Source organism: Trichosurus vulpecula, chromosome 5, assembly GCF_011100635.1.
Source record: "Trichosurus vulpecula isolate mTriVul1 chromosome 5, mTriVul1.pri, whole genome shotgun sequence".
NCBI lineage: Eukaryota > Metazoa > Chordata > Mammalia > Diprotodontia > Phalangeridae > Trichosurus > Trichosurus vulpecula.
In genome coordinates, this window is record NC_050577.1 from 66347362 (window position 1) to 66368578 (window position 21217).

Sequence of the window (21217 nt, forward strand, 5' to 3'; positions counted from 1 at the left end):
ATGTGCAGAGACTGTCTTGATAATGTTCATCATCTGTTTTTAGGACTTTGATTTACGTTGTATAACACACTGATGGATGTTTAGTGGAAATATGTTTTTAATCACTTCACAATTTTTCTTTTGATACTAAATATTTACTGCTTATTCGTGGTTTCTTTTATCTAGAGCACATGGATAAAGACAAATTTCATAAACAATCGGCTAACTGTTCACAGTAGGGAGAGAAAGGTTTCAAGATGTTCTCTTTGCCTCGTATTTTCCGAGGCAATTATTTAGACACTGCCCACAGACAGGGTCAGATTTATGTACCTGGATAAGCAGTGCCAACAGAGAAGCTGGCTAGGAAACAGAATCCTCTTTATAGAAAGTCTTCTCAAGGACTATAGTGATAAACTCCTTTTATTTCAGGCTTCCCTGTATTCTTCACTTAAAGAAAGAAAATTGCAGCAACAGTAACCTCAGTTTTTAAGAGCCCAGCATCTACTCACCAGACCGAACTATAAAAACTCTTTGTGTATTTTCAAAGAGAAAATAGCTTTTCGCCTTCAAAAGAAGGAATATTGTCTACGTGTGAGCCGCTATATTTATAATTGGGAAGAAATGACTCTGGCCTTTATCACAGAAGTTGTACCATACGTTCAGATGTGAGCACGGTAGTAATGGCAGAAAATAGAAGTTATCTTCATCTCGTGGAGAGGCCGTGTAGAAAAATAAGGGCTTCTCCCTCCTCACTAGGCTCAAGGAACAGAAGTATGGTTTGTACGTGGGGTCGCTGCTCTCGTGTCCCCTTGGACTCTCTGACACCTCATACAGGGCTGCCTCATGAGTACCAGAAGATACTCACAGAAGGCTTACTCTACAGAACCAATGAAGTCCCCAGACTGCAATTCTTTTTTATTTTGGTCCCCCATGAAGTATTGAGTTCTAGATATAACCCCATGAGGTTATCCCGATAGAATGGAAATGGCACTCTGCAATTAAAAGGACCTGAGTTCAAATCCCATCTCTGAAACTTACCCATATGACTTTGGACAAGTTATTAAACCTTCCTGTGCCTTAATTTACTCTTCTATAACATGAAAGGGTTGAACTAGATGTTCTCTGAGGTTCTTTGTAGATCTACGATCCTCTGTTCAGATGGGACCCTGTGTCTCTGGTGAGAAGTATTAGAATACCTTATGCCAAGGGCCCACCTATGTGGAAGAAAATGGTGATTGCCATTGGTAACATCAGTATGTTCCCACTTCACATGAGCTGTACAATATCAGATCCATGATTTTGTTCGTGTGAGTCTTCTGTCCACCAGTTTAGGTCTCAGCCCCTTTGTGACTCAGTGAATCATCTTCATGGTTTGCCTACTGCTGTTGACTGCAGAGGTAATATGTCATTCTTGGAAATCTTGGCTCCCATTAACATTTCTATGTGTAAGTGTTGAGAGGACCACTTGAGAGAGTCTGTGCTATGCCTTACAACATCAAAACTATCTTGTTTCCTGGGCATATAGTAGACATTAAGCATTTGTTGAATGAATGAAAAAGTGAAAGGAAAGGTGAATGAATAAGAAAAGAGACACATAAGAACCTGGGCAGACCGTGATGATGTGATTCTTTTCAAGTGGGGACTTGAGCAAAATCTGTTATAATTCTATGTTAGGGGATGATTAAATACAGAAGGGAAATACCAGCGTTACTTGTGCATCAGAGTCTTTGGGAAAAGGTGGTGGATATTTCAGTAAATTTTCTGGAATCCAAACCACCAGAAAGCTTTAATGACCAGAACTATTTTTCTACAATGATTTTAAATAAACAATAACAATGACATTGAATCATTACAGACTCAACTCAGTTTCTATGCTTTGTTTATCTGTTCTAATGAAGTAGAATCATTGTCCATAGGGATGACCTGGAGGCATTGAGAGATCCTGAAATGCCCTCCAGATCTTTAAAAATTAAATTTTGCTTATTTTTTGGATTAAGTGTGTTTATTATTATTTTGTAGTTCTTTGAAAATTGGTGGCCATCTAGAGTGTGTGTACCCATACTCAGCTAACCGAGATATTGAATGAGTCAGAGTGCTCCATTTTCCAACATTTCCTGATGAACAGAATTGCCCTGTTTGTGACCCTTTTGAAATTGTTTTTACTTCATCCTTTTCCATAGAACAACTTCAAATTCAACCTAGGTTTTAAAGAATATCCCTCCACCCAATCTAAATCCGGAGGTCCTTAGAATTCCTTTTCTCAGGATAAAAACATGGATTAATCAAAAGAGGCATCGTGTTGACCAGGAAATATTTTCCCATTTGCACCCTGCCTGATCACTTGGGTTTATTTCTCTGTTTTGTTTTCGTCTTCTCCATTTGCATTTTTAAGGAGCTGAGAGGCTTGTTAGATTTAATTCTGGGAGCCATTGCTAAAGTCCTCTGGTCCGTGGGAGAGCTAGTGATTGGCTTCCATATTTAGATTGGGTGGAGGGATGATCTTTGAAATCTAGATTTGAAGTGGTGTTATAGAAAGGAAATTTTGGAAGGTGAAAAAACAGGGTAATTTTATTATAACCACATAAAATTTACTAGATAGTTTTATATGCAGTCCTCATTTTTGTTCTTCATATACTGAAATGTTCATTTATTCATGACAACTAAGTTTGTAATAAAATTTAAAAAAAATAGATGTCTCTGTACTAGGGCCTTTTGTCAATACACAGCAGCAATCCACTGATGACTACTGACATTCATCATTTTTATTCAAAGGTTTATGTTGAGTGTCTTACTGTTATTACAGGAAGAAGAAGAGGCACAGGCTAAAGCTGATAAAATCAAGCTAGCCTTGGAAAAACTGAAGGAGGCCAAGGTTAAAAAGGTAATATAAATACAAGGACCTTTTATCAGAAGTTTAATTGTAATCCTGTTTCTTTATCTCTCATGTTAAGATAAGCATTGTGAAATAGCACTTTCTGAATGTTTCTTTTCACCGGTCTGATTTCCAGAGATAAATAAAAGTTATTTGCATTTTGCCATCACCGGAAGCTGAGGGAGGACAGAGTATTTGCCTAGTAGGCATTTTGTGGAAGGGGGACGTTTGAAATGAGCCAGTCTCCACTCTTTGTCGTAGTGGAATTACCTCCAACACTTGTTTATACCTCTCATTTTACATGAATCACCGTTTGGGCAGTAGTTATGATGTGTCTGTGTTTTCTCTCTCCAGCAAAGTGACAGGAACTCTGAGAGTAGGGACTTAGACTTGGAGTCCAGTTAGCGCTATACTAAATAGAACCTGGCTGTAGTAGTAGTCACAGTAGTGGTGGTAGCAGTGGTGGTAGTGGTGGTGGTAGTAGCAGTAGTGGTGGTAGTAGTTGTTGTAAAGGTGGTGATAGTAGTAGTAATAATGGTGGTGGTGGTAGTAGTAGTGATACTGGTAGTGGTGGTACTGGTAGTAGTAGTAGTAGTAGTAGAAATGGAGGTGGTGGTGGTAGTAGTATATTAGGAATCTAGGTGGCAGAGTGAATAGAGCGCCGACCCTGGAGTCAGGAGGACCTGAGTTCAAATCCAGCCTCAGACATTTGACACACTTACTGGCTGTGTGACCTTGGGCAAGTCACTTAACCCCAATTGCCCTCCCTTCCCCCCTTCCAAAAAAAAGGAATCTAGATAGCACAGCGAATAGAGTGGTAAACTTGGAATCATGACAGCCTGAGTTCAAATGCTACCTCAGACACCTTACTTAGCTGTGTGGCAGCTTGTTTAACCTTTCATCTTCGTAATGGGTGTAATACCAGCACCTGCCTCCCAGGGTTGTGATGCCCATCACTTTTGCATCCCTTCGAGCACTACATAAATGCTAGCTGTTATTATGATGATAATTATAAAAATATCTGAGGTTTGTATCTGGCCTTAAGGTCTGCAGGGCCTGAGATGTGCATTATTTCGCTTAGCCCTCACAATAACCCTTTAGATATTTATTACAATAGAGTGTTGTTGTCGTCCCCACTTTGCAGATGACAAAGCCGCCTGTAGGGAACCCTTCTTTTATTTAGAGGCTTCTTGACAGAAGAAATAAATGGAGGACCTCATTTTTATTCCCAGCTCCATCGCTAACCAGGTGTATGACCTTAGGCAAGTCACAGATATTTGGGGGCCTCATTTTTTATAAAGGGGTTGGATCTCTAGAGTCCTGGGACCCTCCTCTGATTGCTTTTGGTTAAGATTCTCCTGGGAGGGGCCCAGTAAGATCCCTTGCACTGATCATTGCCATTTATGATAACGTCTAAAAGAAAGAAGGGGGAAAAACCCTGAAAAATGAAAGATTTAAAAAACTTGAAAGAATTCACTTCTTTCAAGCTACTGAATTATCTGCTAATCAGTCAGTCAGCATAGGCTTATGATAGGGCATACAAGCTCAAAAGAATAAATAATTCCTATGCTCTGAGTGAGACAAGAGGCACCCACACAAAATGTTCTTCCAAAAGTCTTTGGGCCGTTTAAGCAACTGAAGTTTAAAACAGCACTAAGACTTTTGGGACATCCCACATATACAGAATATGTATGTATATATGTGTGTGTATACATATATATACACACATATACACATACACACACACATACATACATAACATACATGCACTAAATCCAGAGTAATTTATGGGGAGGAGTAGGGCAGACTTAGGGGAATGTCACTAGCATTAGGATACGGAAAGATTCTGCGTATAAAGTGGTCCTCAAGCTGTGCCTTGAAGGTCAAATATAGTGTGATGTATGGCTCTTTAAGAGGAGGAAATGAAAAAAAAAAGAAAGAAAGTAAACACATGCAGAAGACCGGATGTACCAGCGAGAAGCATCCTAACCCTCTACCTCAACAGACACTTGAGGAATGGGGGAGAAGTACAGTGCTCTTTCCTGTCCTACAGAGAGAACTCTGCAGGTCAGCTTAAGCAGATGAGAGCTTACTGTACCCCCCACGCCTGAGCAGCTCTGGGGCAGCACCGGAGACGTCTAGCAAACACCATCATTGAGAACTGGGAGCAGCAGCTAATGTCCAATCAGGCTCTGCTGAGGAGGGGAGGAAGGCAGATCAAAAAACCAAGCTGTGCATTTATTCCTATCTCAGACACTTCAGATGTGGCACTAAAACCAGGAGCCTGTCTGTGGTGCCGAACAATAAGAGAGGAGGGGAGGCCTGTCTAATCCAAAACACATTTTTCTTTAAACAAAGGAAGCCTAGTCTGTCTGGAGGCTTCGAATGCCCTCAAGCATTCCTGACGGAGGTGTCTCTGCTTGTCCTGGGTGCATCTCGGGGTCTGAGGCTGGTTTGGACTCCCCAGAACCAGACCACAGGTTGAATTGCCATTGACTGTGATGAGAGTGAAACCATCCAGTCGTCAATTTTACTTTCAAAGAGGAGGAAATATATCTGTAAATATAGATACAGGTTTTTATAGCCCTGTGGCTAGCCTTCGGGTCTTTGGGTCATAGATTTAGAGCTGGAAGGGCCCTTAGGAGCTACCTAATCGAATCTTTTTTTAAACAAACGAGGAAACTGAAGCTTAGAGAAATAAAGGGACATCTTTCAGGTAGGAGAAGTTGTCAGTAGCAGAGCTGGCACTCAGAATCAGGTATCTTGACTCCAAATTTATTGCCCTTTAAACTATACAGTATAACCTTATTGTCTGATTTTGGCTTTCTGCTTATAAAATTTTCTTTTTTTTTTAATTTTAAATTTATTTATTTAACATATTTAGTTTTCAGCATTGATTTTCACAAGAGTTTGAATTACACATTTTCTCCCCATTTCTACCCTCCCCCCCACTCCAAGATGGCATATATTCTGGTTGCCCTGTTCCCCAGTCAGTCCTCCCTGCTGTCATCCCACTCCCCTCCCATCCCCTTTTCCCTTCCTTTCTTGTAGGGCAAGATAAATTTCTACGCCCCATTGCCTGTGTATCTTATTTTCTAGTTGCATGCAAAAACTTTTTTTTTTGTTTTTGAACATCTGTTTTAAAAACTTTGAGTTCCAAATTCTCTCCCCTCTTCCCTTCCCACCCACCCTCCCTAAGAAGTCAAGCAATTCAGCATAGGCCACATGTGTATCATTATGTATAACCCTTCCCCAATACTCATGTTGTGTAAGACTAATTATATTTTGCTCCTTCCCAACCCATCCCGCTTTATTGAATTTTCTCCCTTGACCCTGTCCCCTTTCCAAAGTGTTTGTTTTTGATTACCTCCACCCCTATCTGCCTTCCTCTCCATCATCCCCCCCCTTTTTTTTTATCTTCTTCCCTCTTCTTTCCTGTGGGGTAAGATACCCAATTGAGTATGTATGTTATTCCCTCCTCAGGCCAAATTTGATGAGAGCAAGATTCACTCATTCCCCCCTCACCTGCCCTCTCCCCTCCTCCCACAGAACTGCTTCCTCTTGCCACCTTTATGCGAGATAATCAACCCGATTCTATCTCTCCCTATCTCCCTCTCTCAATATATTCCTCTCTCATCCCTTAATTTCATTTTATTTCTTTTAGATATCTTCCCTTCATCTCTCTCTCTCTCTCTCTCTCTCTCTCTCTCTCTCTCTCTCTCTCTCTCTCTCTCTTTCTCTTTTTCTCTCTTTCTCTCTCTTTCTCTCTCTTTCTCTCTCTATCTCTCTCTGTCACTCTCTCTCTCTATCTCTCTCTATCTCTCTCTATCACTCTCTCTCTCTATCTCTCTCTATCTCTCTCTCTCTCTTTCTCTCTCTCTCTCTCTCTCTTTCTCTCTCTCTCTCTCTCTCTATATATATATATATATAGACACATACATATATACATACGTACACACTCACATATACATATATATGCATAAACATATATATGCATATTCCCTTCAGCTACCCTAATACTGAGGTCTCATGAATTATACACGTCATCTTTCCATGTAGGAATGTAAACAAAACAGTTCAACTTTAGTAAGTCCCTTGCAGTTTCTTTTTCTTGTTCTTTTTCTTGATTGCCTTTTTATGCTTCTTTTGATTCTTGTGTTTGAAAGTCAAATTTTCTATTCAGCTCTGGTCTTTTCACCGAGAAAGCTTGAAAGTCCTCTATTTTATTAAAAGTCCATATTTTGCCCTGGAGCATGATACTCACTTTTGCTGGGTAGGTGATTCTTGGTTTTAATCCTAGCTCCATCAACCTCCGGAATATCGTATTCTAAGCCCCTCAATCTCTTAATGTAGAAGCTGCCAGATCTTGGGTTATTCTGATTGTGTTTCCACAATACTCAAATTGTTTCTTTCTGGCTGCTTGCAGGATTTTCTCCTTGATCTGGGAGCTCTGGAATTTGGTGACAATATTCCTAGGAGATTTCTTTTTGGGATCTATTTGAGGAGGCGATCGATGGATTCTTTCAATTTCTATTTTGCCCTGTGGCTCTAGAATATCAGGGCAGTACTCCTTGATAACTTCTTGAAAGATGATATCTAGGCTCTTTTTTTGATCATGGCTTTCAGGTAGTCCAATAATTTTTAAATTATCTCTCCTGGATCTATTTTCCACGTCAGTGGTGTTTCCAATGAGATATTTCACATTGTCTTCCATTTTTTCATTCCTTTGTTTCTGTTTTATAATATCTTGATTTCTCATAAAGTCACTAGCTTCCACTTGCTCCAATCTAATTTTTAAGGTAGTATTTTCTTCAGTGGCCTTTTGGACCTCCTTTTCCATTTGGCTAATTCTGCCTTTCAAGGCATTCTTCTCCTCATTGGCTTTTTGGAGCTCTTTTGCCATTTGAGTTAGTCTATTTTTTAAGGTGTTGTTTTCTTCAGTGTATTTTGGAGTCTCTTTTAGCAAGTCATTGACTTGTTTTTCATGGTTTTCTCGCATCCTTCTCATTTCTCTTCCCAATTTTTCCTCTACTTCTCTAACTTGCTTTTCCAAATCCTTTTTGAGCTCTTCCATGGCCTGGGACCAGTTCCTGTTTTTCTTGGAGGCTTTTGTTGTAGGCTCTTTGACTTTGTTAACTTCTTCTGTCTGTATGTTTTGGTCTTCTTTGTCACCAAAGAGAGAATCCAAAGTCTGAGACTGAATCTGGGTGCATTTTCGCTGCCTGACCATATTCCCAACCAACTAACTTGACCCTTGAGTTTTTCAGCGTGGTATGACTGCTTGTAGACTAAAGAGTTCTATGTTCCACGTTTGGGGGGGATGCGCCAGCTCTGCCACAGCAACACTGCTCCTTCCGCAAGAACCCCCAGCCTGGACTGGGCTTAGATCTTCAGCAGGCTGTGCACTCCTGCTCTGATCCGCCACTTAATTCCTCCCACCAGGTGGGCCTGGGACCAGAAGCAACTACAGCTGTAGCTGCCCCACCTCCACTGCCCCAAGGGCGGTGGCCTAACCGTGAACTCCTTCCACTCCTGCAGCTTTTCCCACTAACCTTCTCTTTTGTCTTTGGTGTTTGTGGGTTGAGAAGTCTGGTAACTGCCACAGCTCACTGATTCAGGGCGCTAGGGGCCGCTCCGCCCGGCTCCTGGTCTGGTTGGTCCAAGCCACTCACGCTGGGCTCTGCTCTGCTCCGTTCCCAGCTCCAGCTCCCAGCTCCGTGTGGGATAGACCTCACCCAGAGACCATCCAGGCTGTCCTGGGCTGGAGCCCTGCTTCCCTCTGCTGTTTTGTGGGTTCTGCAGTTCTAGAATTGGTTCAGAGCCATTTTTTATAGGTTTTTGCAGGGACTCGGCGGGGAGGTCACGCTAGTCCCTGCTTTCCAGCTGCCATCTTGGCTCCGCCCCCCTTGCTCATAAAATTTTCTAACTTAGCATTTTTCAAGTATGGGTGAATTAAGTCCCGTTTTAGGTTTTATCACTTCTGTCAGGAAATCTTATCATACCTGGGCCTCTGTTTACTTATCTATAAAACAAAGAGTTCACAGTAGATGTCCTGAGGTTCCTTTCAGCTCTAGGTCTAAGATCCTGTGGATTCTCCACTATCCGTAGTACCTGGCATATAGAAAACAAGAAATGCTTTATCTGTCTTTAATTTTAAAATGTCATATTAATGTCGTTTTGGTTTTTCTCCATTAGGGACAGAACCAGTGGGGAAAAAAGAACCTTTATTTTTTCATGGAATTCTCAACAGGAATGAAGGGAAGGAAGGGAAGGGAAGGGGACAGCAAGGAAGGAATTAAATATTTATAAGTGACTATTACATGCTAGACACTGTGATAAGTGCTTTATAAATAATAGTTCATTTGATCCTCATAACAATCTTAGGAGGTAGGTGCTATTATGATCCCCGTTTTAGTTGAGGAAACTGAGGCAGACAGATTAAGTGACTTGCCCAGAGTCGCCCAGCTAGTAAGTGCCAGAGTTCAGCTTTGAACTCAGGTCTTTATGAAGCCAGGCCCAGTGTACTGTGCGCTCTGGCGCCACCTAGCGGCTTCTAGTGTGGCACTCTAGAATAGAGTGCTTTTACTATTATCAGGTTATCCAAACAAGGTAAAATTTTCCTAACCCTCCCTCTCACAGATTTTATGCAGGGAATTTGGACAGTCCAGAGACTGAGTCTTAGCACAGAGTAATAGATGTGTCTTCCATTTAAAGCAAATCAGGCTGAAGAATGCCAAGTGAGTCAGTCTGTTTCATTGGGGCAAGCCCTGCACACCTCATTTACGAAGGCCATATGGCTTTTGTTTTAAATTAACCAAAAGCAAACGCAGCTACACCTGGATTTTCTTTCTGTAGGTTATAATGTGACCTTGGACAAATCACTTGATTTGGGCCTCAGTTTCTTTATCTAAAAAAAGGAGGAGGTTGTGGCCTTCTCATTTTAGATTTGTGATCCTGTGAATTCTCCATAGCCCCCACTCCCAAACGGAGGGGCCTTTTGGGGTGGAAGAAATGTAGCAGAATCACGAAAGAAGTATGCTCTCTGGTGCTGCATTCTGGATTGTGTAGCACTAAACAGACTGCACTCTATGGAGCTGCCAAGTCACCCACCTACTCAAAGTTATGTCACCCTACATGTGGGGGTTGTAGCATCTACTATGTTGGGCTTAAATTTACTTTTAAAAGAGGCACAGTGAATACAGCACTGGTCCTAGACTCAGGTGGACCTGAGTTCAAAATGGCCTCAGACACTTACTAGCTGTGTGACCTTGGACAAGTCACTTAACCTTGATTGCCTCAAAAAAAAGTATCTCTTAGAAATGGGAGTGGTGGATCATTTTTGTAATCCCTGCCATTGGGGGGGCTGAGACTAATGGAGCTCTTGAGCTAGGGAATTCTGAGACACAGTGGGCTAAGCCAGTAGAATGTCCTTGCTATGTCTAGCACCAGTATGACTAGTCTTCTGGGTTAATAGAGTTAACAGACTGATTAAAGGGACACTCTGGCACAGGTAGGAAATGGAGTAAGTCAAAGCTTCTGTGCTCATTGGTAGTGGGATCAGGCTCATGAGAAGCCACTGCACATCCAATATGAGCAAGATGGGAAGACCCAGGCTCTTCCCTCCCCCCCAAAAAAGAGTGCCTTTGAAAATGTTTGTCTTTGTATCCTCATCATCCAGCACAGTGCCTGGCACAGAGTAGATGCATAATAATTGCTTGCAGATTGATTGATTGATTAATTCATTAATGTCAAGCATAATTTTGAAGATTCTCCTCTTGTGTTCTGACAGTTCATAGGACAAAAGGTATACATCTACTAAAGGGTATAGAATAGGGATTCTTAGCCTGGGGTCCAGGAACTTGTTTCTTTCTAAAAATTTTTAATTATTTCAACAAAGTCAGCTTCTTTTGTACTCATGTATTTCATTTCATACGTTTTAAAACTAAGGAGTTTCTGAGGAGTCCATGGCCTTCAACACACTGCCAAAAGATTTAATAATGCAAAGGTTAAAAACCCCTGGTGTACAAGAAATTGTAACTTTCATCTTGAATCTTTCTCATCTCTCTGAACCAACCATCTTCTTGAATGGACTAGAGCCTGCCATTTACCAAAATTAACTGGGTCTTTAATGACTCTATCCTCAGCTTGTCGTCAAGGTCCACATGAATGACAACAGCACAAAGTCACTGATGGTGGATGAACGGCAGTTAGCACGAGATGTTCTGGACAACCTCTTTGAGAAAACCCACTTCGATTACAACCTGGATTGGTGTCTTTATGAAATATACCCAGAACTACAAATTGGTAAGTCGTGGATAGACTGTAAGTAGCACCTAAAAGTCTTGTTTATTTTGTATTGCTGTTGGTCTCATACTAAATGAGATGGTTTATATCAAGGCTGTCTTGAGTCCACATCTGTCCTTTCTCCTCTTCTGTCAGGTTTAATATCTACTCTTTTCAAAAGATGAGCGTGGCACAGGTGGCCAGACCATAAGGACAGGAGCATTTTTATTGTCATGGCTCCATCGTTCCCATTAGACGGTGATACTTCTCATTGCATGCCCAGTGAACTGAGCAGATTGTGGAGATGTCCTGAGCATCTGTCAGCTTATGTCTCTTTCCAGGGTTTGCAGCCTTAAACTAGAGTGCACCACTTTACCATAGACTTACATATTAGTCTTCATCATCCCTTGGATGACAATCGTATTAACAGGGCAGCTAGATAATTCCCTTTGACCAGCCTTGATGAAATTGCCCACCCGCCACAGATAGAGCTAGAAAAGATGAAGGAACAGGTGGAAGAGATTAATCAGGGTTGGGGAGACAAGAAAGACATAAATGAGCACTTTGTTTACCTCTTCTCCATCACCTTTCCCCACTAAACCAGCTCTTCTCCAAGCTTCCCTATCTGTGGTGAGATCATTTGTATAATTGATAGGGCACTATCAGGAAGAGTTGGGTTCAAATTCTGCAAAGACACGTCCTAGCTATGTGGCCCTGGCCTAGCCATGTAACATTTTGAACCTCAGGGTTATCATGAGGATCAAATGAAGAAAAAAACCCACTATATGAATATCAGCTATTATTATCCTGAGACTTTCCCAGGTTCATGAGATCAGCATCATCCAGATTCTTTCCCCTCTCTTTCACGTCCATATATCATCTGTTGCTAAGTCTTATAAATTCTGCCTCCATACCATCTCTCACTTCTGTCTTCTTCTCTGCATTCATATGGACTCCTGATTCATTCCCTGCTCCCAGCTTGCCGTCCTCCCCAGTCCTGTCTCTGCTTAGTGGCCAAAATATTTTTCTTAAGGCATAGGTCTGACCGTGGTCATTCCCATGACTCAGAAGCCTGAAGTGGCTTCATATTTCCTTTAGCACCAAATTCTAATCCTGGAGTTTTTGGCCATGGTCTAACTTCAGTCTATCTTTTGACCTAATTTCACATTATTCTGCTTAATGCAGAATACTTTCCTGTCTTCATCCATCTGTACAGACTGTTCCTTGTGCCTGTATTATATGTACTTCTCACTCTTGCCTCTTACCTTGTGTCAGGATTCAATTCAGATGTCACCTCGGTCAAGCCTTCCCTGAACTTTAATTTGTTCATGCTCTCCTCCCTCCATAAGTGACCTTGTATTCAGCTTTTCTGTGGATGCACTGGGGGGATAACACCCCAAGTGGAATGTAATCTCTTTGACGGTAAGGATGGTATAGCAGAAATCAAAGAATCACAGAATCTTAAGAGGTGTTTCAGTTTTGTCTGTTACCTTGCCCAGAGCCTTGTGCGTGGTTGGCACTTAATAATGATTGTTGATTTGAGTTGAAATGAATCGCCAACATATGGGGAGAGATCTCTTCCTACTTACGTGTTCTGTGATTCAACCATTATCTTCCTGGAACACTAACAAAGTGAAAAACTATCTGTATGGAATAGGTGGAGTTTATTCTGGAATAAGGGGACCAAGCTAAATAACTCCACCAAGTTTCTTCCAACCCTTTGAGTCAGGGATAGAATTTGTGTTTAATTGTGGTTAGAGACATGCATAACCCAAGAAGGTCTTAGGCATTAAGGGTTCCTAATAGTGGTACCTAATGGGAGGCATGAGGATTGAGGAGATGGAGCTACATTTGCTGCTCCCCTAATATCTCCAATTTTCATCTTAAATCCTTATCCTAATTCTCTTTTCCCTGTTGATGTTGGTCTCTCCCTAATGTCAGGTATGCTCACGTAGGAAGTGCCACAGTCCAAAGTGCATGATGACTAAACATTCTCACAACCGTACAAATCATCGATTCTGCCCATTATGGAGAATATTACAAATTTACAAATGAAATAAAAGTGTTCCTTCATTAAAATTTGATTACAACCTGAGATTTGGAAGAGACCTTGGAGATGGCCCAGTCCCACTCTTGCCCTTTACCCTAATCAGGAGTCTTGCTCACAGCATCATTTACTAGCTTTCAGGTAAATACCTCCAGTAATGGGAGACTCACTTCCCCAAGGCAGCCCATGCCATTTCAGGATCATTCTAATTGGTAGGAAGTTTTTTTCATGTTCAGCTAAAATCATCCTTCCCATAACTGCCACCCATTAGTTCCAGTTCAACCTTCTCAGGCCAAGCAAGGGAAAAAAAATCTAATTGTTCCTTCATGTGATGTTCCTATGAGTACCAGTAGCACTGGAACTGGGGTCAGAAAATTTGAGTTTCATTGCCAGCTCTGCCGTGTCTGGTCCTGGGTAAGTTATTCTAACTCCCCTGACCTAGATTTCCTCATCAAGTGAGGGGGTTAGGTGGGATTACCTATGAGATCTTTTGGTTTCAACAGTCCATACACCTACATCATATAAAAAATTACAAATAAAACATGAACCCTGTATTAAGGTCTCAATTACTGGTCTCTGTTTTAGTTGAGAGTCTCTAGGCAATGGACCTAAAAAATGCATGTTTTTTATTTCATCAGAGAGGATTTTTGAAGACCATGAAAATGTTGTTGAAATCTTATCAAACTGGACAAGGGATACTGAAAATAAGCTATTATTTTTGGAGAAAGAGGAAAAATATGCTGTATTTAAAAACCCTCAGGTAAGGAAAATCCCTTGTTAAAATATTTAAAATGTTTTTCAAAATGGTGTACATGTTTAAATTTCATGACTATCTTGTGTAAGTGCTTAGAACCAATGCTTTGAAAAGAAACCACAACCCCTTGGCCATGTCCACATTGTGACAGTACTTCAGAAGACATAGAAAGTGGAGGTTCTCTGCTCTGGCCATTTAACTTCTGAGTATATCTATTGTCTTTTCCTTCTCTCTTATTTTGATTTCTCTTGGACTCCGTCAATCTCATCTCTATGCATTTTTGAGCCTACTGAGTTCTTCACGGTGATCTTTAGAGGGTTGTGGTGAACGGGACAGATGCCACAGGATTGGAGAAAGGCAGAATTTGCAATTTTCAAAAAAGGAAATAAGGTGTAGACTATAAACTGTAGGTCAGTAAGCTTGACTTCCATTCTTGGAAAAATGCTAGATTCATTAAAGGGATGGTTCGTGGGCACTCTGAAAGGGAAGCGATTTTCATAGAAAAACAAGAGTATCTTCCCCAGTCTAGATAATGTTGCACTAAAACATTTCTTTTTTTTGGCAAAGTAACTAATCAAGGGGATGATATAGATATACTAAGATTTGATCAAAAACATTTGATACTGCCCCTTATCCTGTCTTTGAGGACAGAATGGAGAAATACGAGCTATTAGGATGACTTTAAACTTGGTTGAATGACTGAGTAATCATTAATGGGTCAGCGTCAATGTGGGGTCAAGTCTCTCATAAAGTATTGCAAGGATGTGTCCGTGGTCCCATGCTGTCCTTGAAAGAAGCCATAGAATGTATGCTTATCATATCTACGGGAGATACAACATTGGGAGTCAGGATTCAAAAGGGTCTCATCGGCCTGGAATGATGGTTCAAATTTAGAAAGATGACATCCATTATCTCACTGCAATGGATGTTATCTTAATGCTCTGGGCACTCCCTCTAATGAGATATCACCCATCCATGCCTGCTTGTCCTGAGCAGGTCTTGTCCGTGTCCTGTAAATCCTGCACATGGTGTCCATTCAGTATGCTAAAGGGCCTCTTCTTTTAGATCCCATGCTATGTGTGTGCCAGTAAAATCCCTTGGCTGTAAATTGGTTATCCCTCATCGTATCACCAACCTACCTCCCCCCGCCAATCATACATCTCTAGTGACATCATTAATTCCACTTCTCTATAGTTCTTTGTTGGTAGTGCATTTTCGGCCTGTTCATGCCCACTATCCATTAAACTTTGGGTTATCCTCAACTTTAGTTCTTTAGAAACTGAACATGAATGAATATTGTTTTTAAAATATGGAGTTTTGTTTTGAGAAGAATCTTGGAATCTTTAGAATCACTGCATAATTTCCCAAAAGCAGTATAGTCCACTCTTCTGTTCAATTCTGGATTAAGTTCAGTGTACATTGACATGTGCTTAGTGCAGTGCCTGGCACATAGCAGACACTTAATAAATATTGATTGATTGGTGTCCAAGATATATGTACTAATTGACTGGCTTAATGGATTGACATATCATATCATATATCATTGCATATCATAGTCTGGACATTAGGCATTCTGTATCCATTTGGGTTCCCTTTGTGGACAGTTAGGCAAAATTTGATTAAGTGATTATGGATCTCATTTAGGGGAGTTTCTGTAATATCCTGGGTTTTGATGCCATCAGGAAAATTCATCACTGATAGAACATCAGGAAAAGCTCCAGTGGAAATTTAATTTGGCTACATGTAAAGTTCTACATTTGGGTTTTAAAAATCAGCTTCACTAATACAGGATGGGACTACGTGTCTAGACAACGGTTGAGTTTTTTGTGAATTACAGGCTTATTAGGCATCAATGGCGTATATAGCATTGGCAGAACCAAAAAGCTAATTCTGTGTCCTGGGCTGAATTAAGAGAGATGCTGTGTGGTAAAACAAAAGAGTTCATATTTCTGCTGCACTGCCCTGGCAAGAATACAAACAAAGAATTGTGTTTTGTTCTGGGAACTACATTTTTGGGCTGAGGTACATGCATTTAGGACTGGAACACATCCAGAAGAGGTACCCAGAATGGTAAGCAGAATAGAAAATATGCCATATTAGGATCCAGTAAAGGAACTGGGGAAGTTGCCATAGGAGAAAAGACTTTTTGGGGGAAGAGGGGAAGGAAGTATTGTAACAATATTCAAGTATCTGAAGGGCTATCATTGGGGAAAAAATTAAAGAAGACACCACTAAGAACAGTGGGTAAAAGTTGGAGATAGGCTGATTCTATTGAATTATAAGGAAAACCTTCCTAATGTTTAGAGGTATTGAAGGCTGGAAGGGGCTGCCTTGGGAGGTAGTGGATTCCCTTTCACTTGAGGTCTTCAAGCAGGTGTTTCATGGCCACTTGTTGGAAAGGTAGTAAGATGGGGTTCTTGGGCAGCTATAGGTTGAACTAGGTGGTATTGGGTTCTGTGATCCATTCTGCACTGGTGCTTATTAAGTACTTAACGAAGTATAAAAACTCAAATGTAGAACTTTACATTTATTTGAATTAAATTTCATCTAGAGCTTTTCCAGATTCTCCTCTCTAGGGATGACATTAAGGCCCAGAACATAATAGACCTTCCTAAGTGAGATCCATAATCATTTAATCATCTTTTGCCTAAAACTTGTCTTGTATGGACAGGAAACTCAAATGGATGAAGAATGCCTGTTGTTCAGAGCAGACTATGGTATATATTTATACAGTCAACTTGTAAAGCCTGTAGATCAGTACATAAAACAGGAATATGGTTATTTTATATTTAATATAGATTTTTGTTTAATATATAATTAATAATTATATATATTTAATGAATTATTTCTATAATGCTCTTTCCTTGGTGATCACATTCAGTGTTTATGGTTGCTGGGATATCTCTTAAGCCTAGCCTGGAAATTGTATGATTGTGATTTTTTTCCCTGTGCTTATGATTTAGTAGTTCAAAAAGTCCATACGGTAGGTGTAATTGTCCTTAATATTTGAAGGGGATGCTGAGAAGTCTTTTGTAAGTCTCTCTGACAAGAATAATCCTTTCCATTTTGTAGCCACAAAAAAAATTGTAATTGATTGGTAATTACAAGTATTTTTCCCACGTAGGCTTTTCTGTATTGGTGGCATTTGGCCACATAATATCATTCGTAACATCATAATTACCATTCTGTATTTGTGGCACATGTTAAATAAAAAGCCTACAAGCTTCCATCTGTGGCACTGGCAGTAGCTTTATGCCTTTTTTGGTAGAGATAAGTTCTCTAAAATGAAACCAGATTTGTTTCTTCCTAGTCTTTACCTACTTTTCAAACTAAACAGTCCACCGATACTGCTTACTGTGTCCCAAAGGCAACCAGTCACCTGGCGTGCTGACTTTTAGTGTCTCTTATTTTTTCATTTTCACTTTTTTCAAGTCTTGGGGGAAGCGATATGTTGTTCTTCAGTGCCCTGCTTCTGCATGGGTTTGTACATCACTACACTTGATGGTTTGTTGTACAAACTTCCTGCATTACCTTAATAGGCCATTCACTCTGTGGCACTTCAGTGATGACTCAGAGGATGATGAAAGGTCATGAGTTAGTGACTAAGTCTGAAACAACCCACTTGTAGTTAAGTGTAAATGCCAATAAGGTATCCGTGAGCGTGGGACTGTCACTTCCGAATAGCTAGCTCACTTCACAACAGCTTTATGCTGAGTCTTCAAAGACTTGGTGGGGGTGTAACAGGCAAACTCTCATCTGATTCTAAATTCATTCTAAAAGAAAAAAATCAAAGAGCTAGAGAATAATAATTATTTCCTGAGGGAGTTTATGCGGCATGTGAAACCTGGAAATGTTTTTGTTATATTTGGGCAGTTGATGCCAAGCTTCAAAATCCAAATGCAAATCTTTCCGTAAAGCTTTCTGTACCCATTTAAAATGGGTGTTAATTTTTTCTTTAATTGACGCCATTTATATAAAGGGACAACTCCCAGAAAAGAGTCTGACACAAGATTTAACACCGATTCCATTCCGTGATCAGGATCCCATCTGTGACCTTGAAGACTTAATCTCCTTTACGACTGTTCCACACCACATCGCTAGCCCAGAAAAAGTGTTTGAAGGGCTAGCTAGAAACCAGCAGTTTCTTCGAGAAGACCCAGAAATGGTTAAGGGAAAGAACTTGGGGCTGTGAACGTTTTATCTAATGGAATTTCTATAAAAGGTTTCAGTGTGTCATGTGCCTTTGTACTGTTAGTAATGGGTGTACCAGCCTTTCAGAGAAATAGGTATATGTGAGAGGTCATTTAGAGGCCATTCCCAGGGCGGGGCCTCTCACCAAAAGCCCGGTCTTTTTTATACATTAGAAGATCTGCCAGTAAAACTGCTTATTTTACCTCTAGAAGATGTCTCCAACCTCTCCATCTTTTACATCCGTTCCCCCTCCCCCTTTCATTGCCATCACCCTAGGTACTCATTGAGAAGTGTTCAAGTAATGGCCGGAGCACAGGACCTGGGGTTGGGAAGACGGTTTTGAATCCTTTCTCAGACTGTTTTGTGTGGCCATCTTGAGACCTTGACAGTGACATGACTATAACTTCCTTTCACCATCTTTGCATATCTTTGCTTTCCCCAGCCCATTCCTCTGTTTCTCTCCTCTATTTCCTTACTAATTGTGCCCATTCCTTATTTACTGCCTCCAGCTTCCTACACTTCTTTCCATTCACCCCATACCTCTAGAGCAGTGATTGTCAAACTCAAATAGGAATATTTCCCCAGGGGCTACATATTAAATTAGAAAACTACAAATTAACAATATCTTTGTTGTATTTTATTTATTTTGTACAATGTTTCCCAGTTACATTTGATTTCAGGCAGGGCTTCTGGGGAGTTTTGTGGTGGGAGAAGTTGACCCCTCTCCTTGAAAGGTACAGTGAAGAGCATCTCCATACACACTAAAAAGCAACACACCTATTTGTGTGCCATCACTCTCTTCTTTGTCCTCAGAGGGGCCTGATGATTAGAAAAGGGAACTTCCTACAGACAGCAGGCCTATAGTAATGCTGATTTCAGATCTCTGCACCCAGCCCCCACACCCAGCCTCATCTCCACAGACCCCATTCATACCAAGGAACGCTCAAAATTAAAGAGTGGCTTTTGGAGAAAGATAAAGCCGACTTCTAGGCACTTGTTCTCCTCGGTCCCTATCCTCCCTCAGTTGTCTAGCATGAAACAAAAAGGATTATCCAATAAACACCAGTTCCCCTTGTGGTATGTTGGTATAAATGGTCTAGAAGAAAATCAGGGCTTCACTATTTATTCTGACTTTACTGGGACACCCAGTTCAGTGCTTCGTCTTTCAGAGGTGAAGAGTGAAGAAGACCTGAGGAGCAATTAACAAGTTATCAGGGACTCCAGAAACTTAAAAATAAACTTGGTCAAATGAGGAGGTAGAGTAACGAGATCGATCAGGAGTCCCATGAGACCAGCTTATCAGAGGTGTAGGAAAATAGGAAGAATGGGTCATACATGGCAGGGGGAACCCAAAGGAGTTTGACTTTATCAGTCTCAGTGAGATTTGGGGGGCTGACCAGAATATAACTGTGGTAGGGTGCTACTTACTTGAATACACAAAAGGGTGATGGATAGTGTGATATTGTCTATTAAGAAGAAAATAAACTCATGTGATAAATCCAGGGTCCAGAAGGGGTTTCCCACACTTGATTCTTACTTGAATGAAAGTGGATTTTAAGTATTCATCCTCCATTTTCCTGCTCCTTCCAAAAACCTTTTCAATATTCAGTCACTTTTTAAAATCATCCTTTCTCTTGGCCTTTCTGGAGATCAAAATTATATTAAGTAAATCATTTTAGACACGCAGGTTTGAGAAAATGAAACCATTCCTTACGTTTTTCTGACAATTTCCATATGTAGATTTTTCCTTCTATGATGAGTAGGTGGATTCCCTGCCCATCCCTGATGCATCCCCATCTGACCCATTTCCAGTATTCCAGGGGAATTTTTATTTTTCCTTGACTTGTGATTTCTTTGATATAGGGAACTCCTCCCTCTACCAGTACCAACTGGTAACTGTAACAGCGGATCCTCTCTGTCCACTCTGCCGTGTTGCTTCTCCTTGGGTACTTATAAGGGGTAAAAAAACTAGATTCTGTTCACTCATCCTCAAGATGACCTCATCCTTAAGAATCTTCCTTAGGCTAAGGGACTCCCTCTCTGGCAAATGGAGAAGCTCCAAGGGAGAAGTATAATTATAGACAGTGATGCAAGTTCCACAAAAGTGATTGAAGAGCTCTCAAAGTTTCAGGTCTAAGAAAATATTTTCACCCAAGTTTAACAAAGGCCTGTTCAATGCATACTAGAAGGACCACAGGGTCATACTTGAGAGCCAGGAAGGACCTTAGTGGTCATCTAGGCCGACTCTTCTTCTCATCTTACAAATGAGGAGACAGAGGACCAGAAAAGTTAAAATAACTTTCCCAGGGTCACAGAGTAGCAGAGCTAGAATTCAAACACAGATCCTTTGACTTCAAATCCATGATCTCTCCACTGTACTAGCACATAGGAATATATATATGTGTGTGTGTGTGTGTACACACACATATATATATACACACACATATATATGTATATATACACATATACGCATACATGCACGTATTAATACATGTAACATATATATGTATTATAAAGATCTATGCATCTCTCTATACATATATGTATATCTCAACATGTATGTTTCTATCTTAAAATTTGTCTCTTGAGACTTGTAGCCTAGGAGGAAGAGGAAGGGGCTAGTGTGAACATTTTGTAAATGTGACGGTATTAGTGGAGTCAGAGTCAGCATTCATTCTTTCATTTGGTCCCAGCATTTAACGCTTTTCCTGCACCGCCACGCACTAAGATAAGGGCCAAGAATACAAAAACAGAAAAGTCAAGGAGCTTAAAGTCATTCTTTTGTAGGAAAACATCACGCACACAAATAAGTAAACAAAATCTGTATCTCACTTGTAAGTCAATAACATTTCAGAGAACTAGAGCCATTTCGTATAAAGAGAAAAATATTCACTTAGGAGCCTCTTTTCTCGTTGAAATTGGAAGTAGACAACCGATTTTATATGGTTCCTCCATGTGGCTCTTTCGGTCAGTCAGCTGAAGTACCTCATGCTACTTAACTAATTTTTTTGTTTAGATAGAGTCAGACCATCCAGACTTTGTAATTTTCAAGAAAATTACAAGTCACTGTGGAAAGGAAGAATGGGATTCT

The 21217-nt window shown here is 40.6% G+C and overlaps 1 protein-coding gene across 1 annotated transcript in view; it reads left to right on the forward strand.

Moving 5' to 3' along the window:
* Positions 1 to 21217, forward strand: part of LOC118852263 (amyloid beta precursor protein binding family B member 1 interacting protein) — a 116526-nt gene that overhangs the window by 50948 nt on the left and 44361 nt on the right. The window contains exons 5-7 of the mRNA XM_036761965.1: positions 2783 to 2860; positions 10996 to 11155; positions 13820 to 13941. Of these exons, the coding sequence (XP_036617860.1) occupies positions 2783 to 2860; positions 10996 to 11155; positions 13820 to 13941 (360 nt within the window). The remainder of the gene's footprint in view (positions 1 to 2782; positions 2861 to 10995; positions 11156 to 13819; positions 13942 to 21217) is intronic.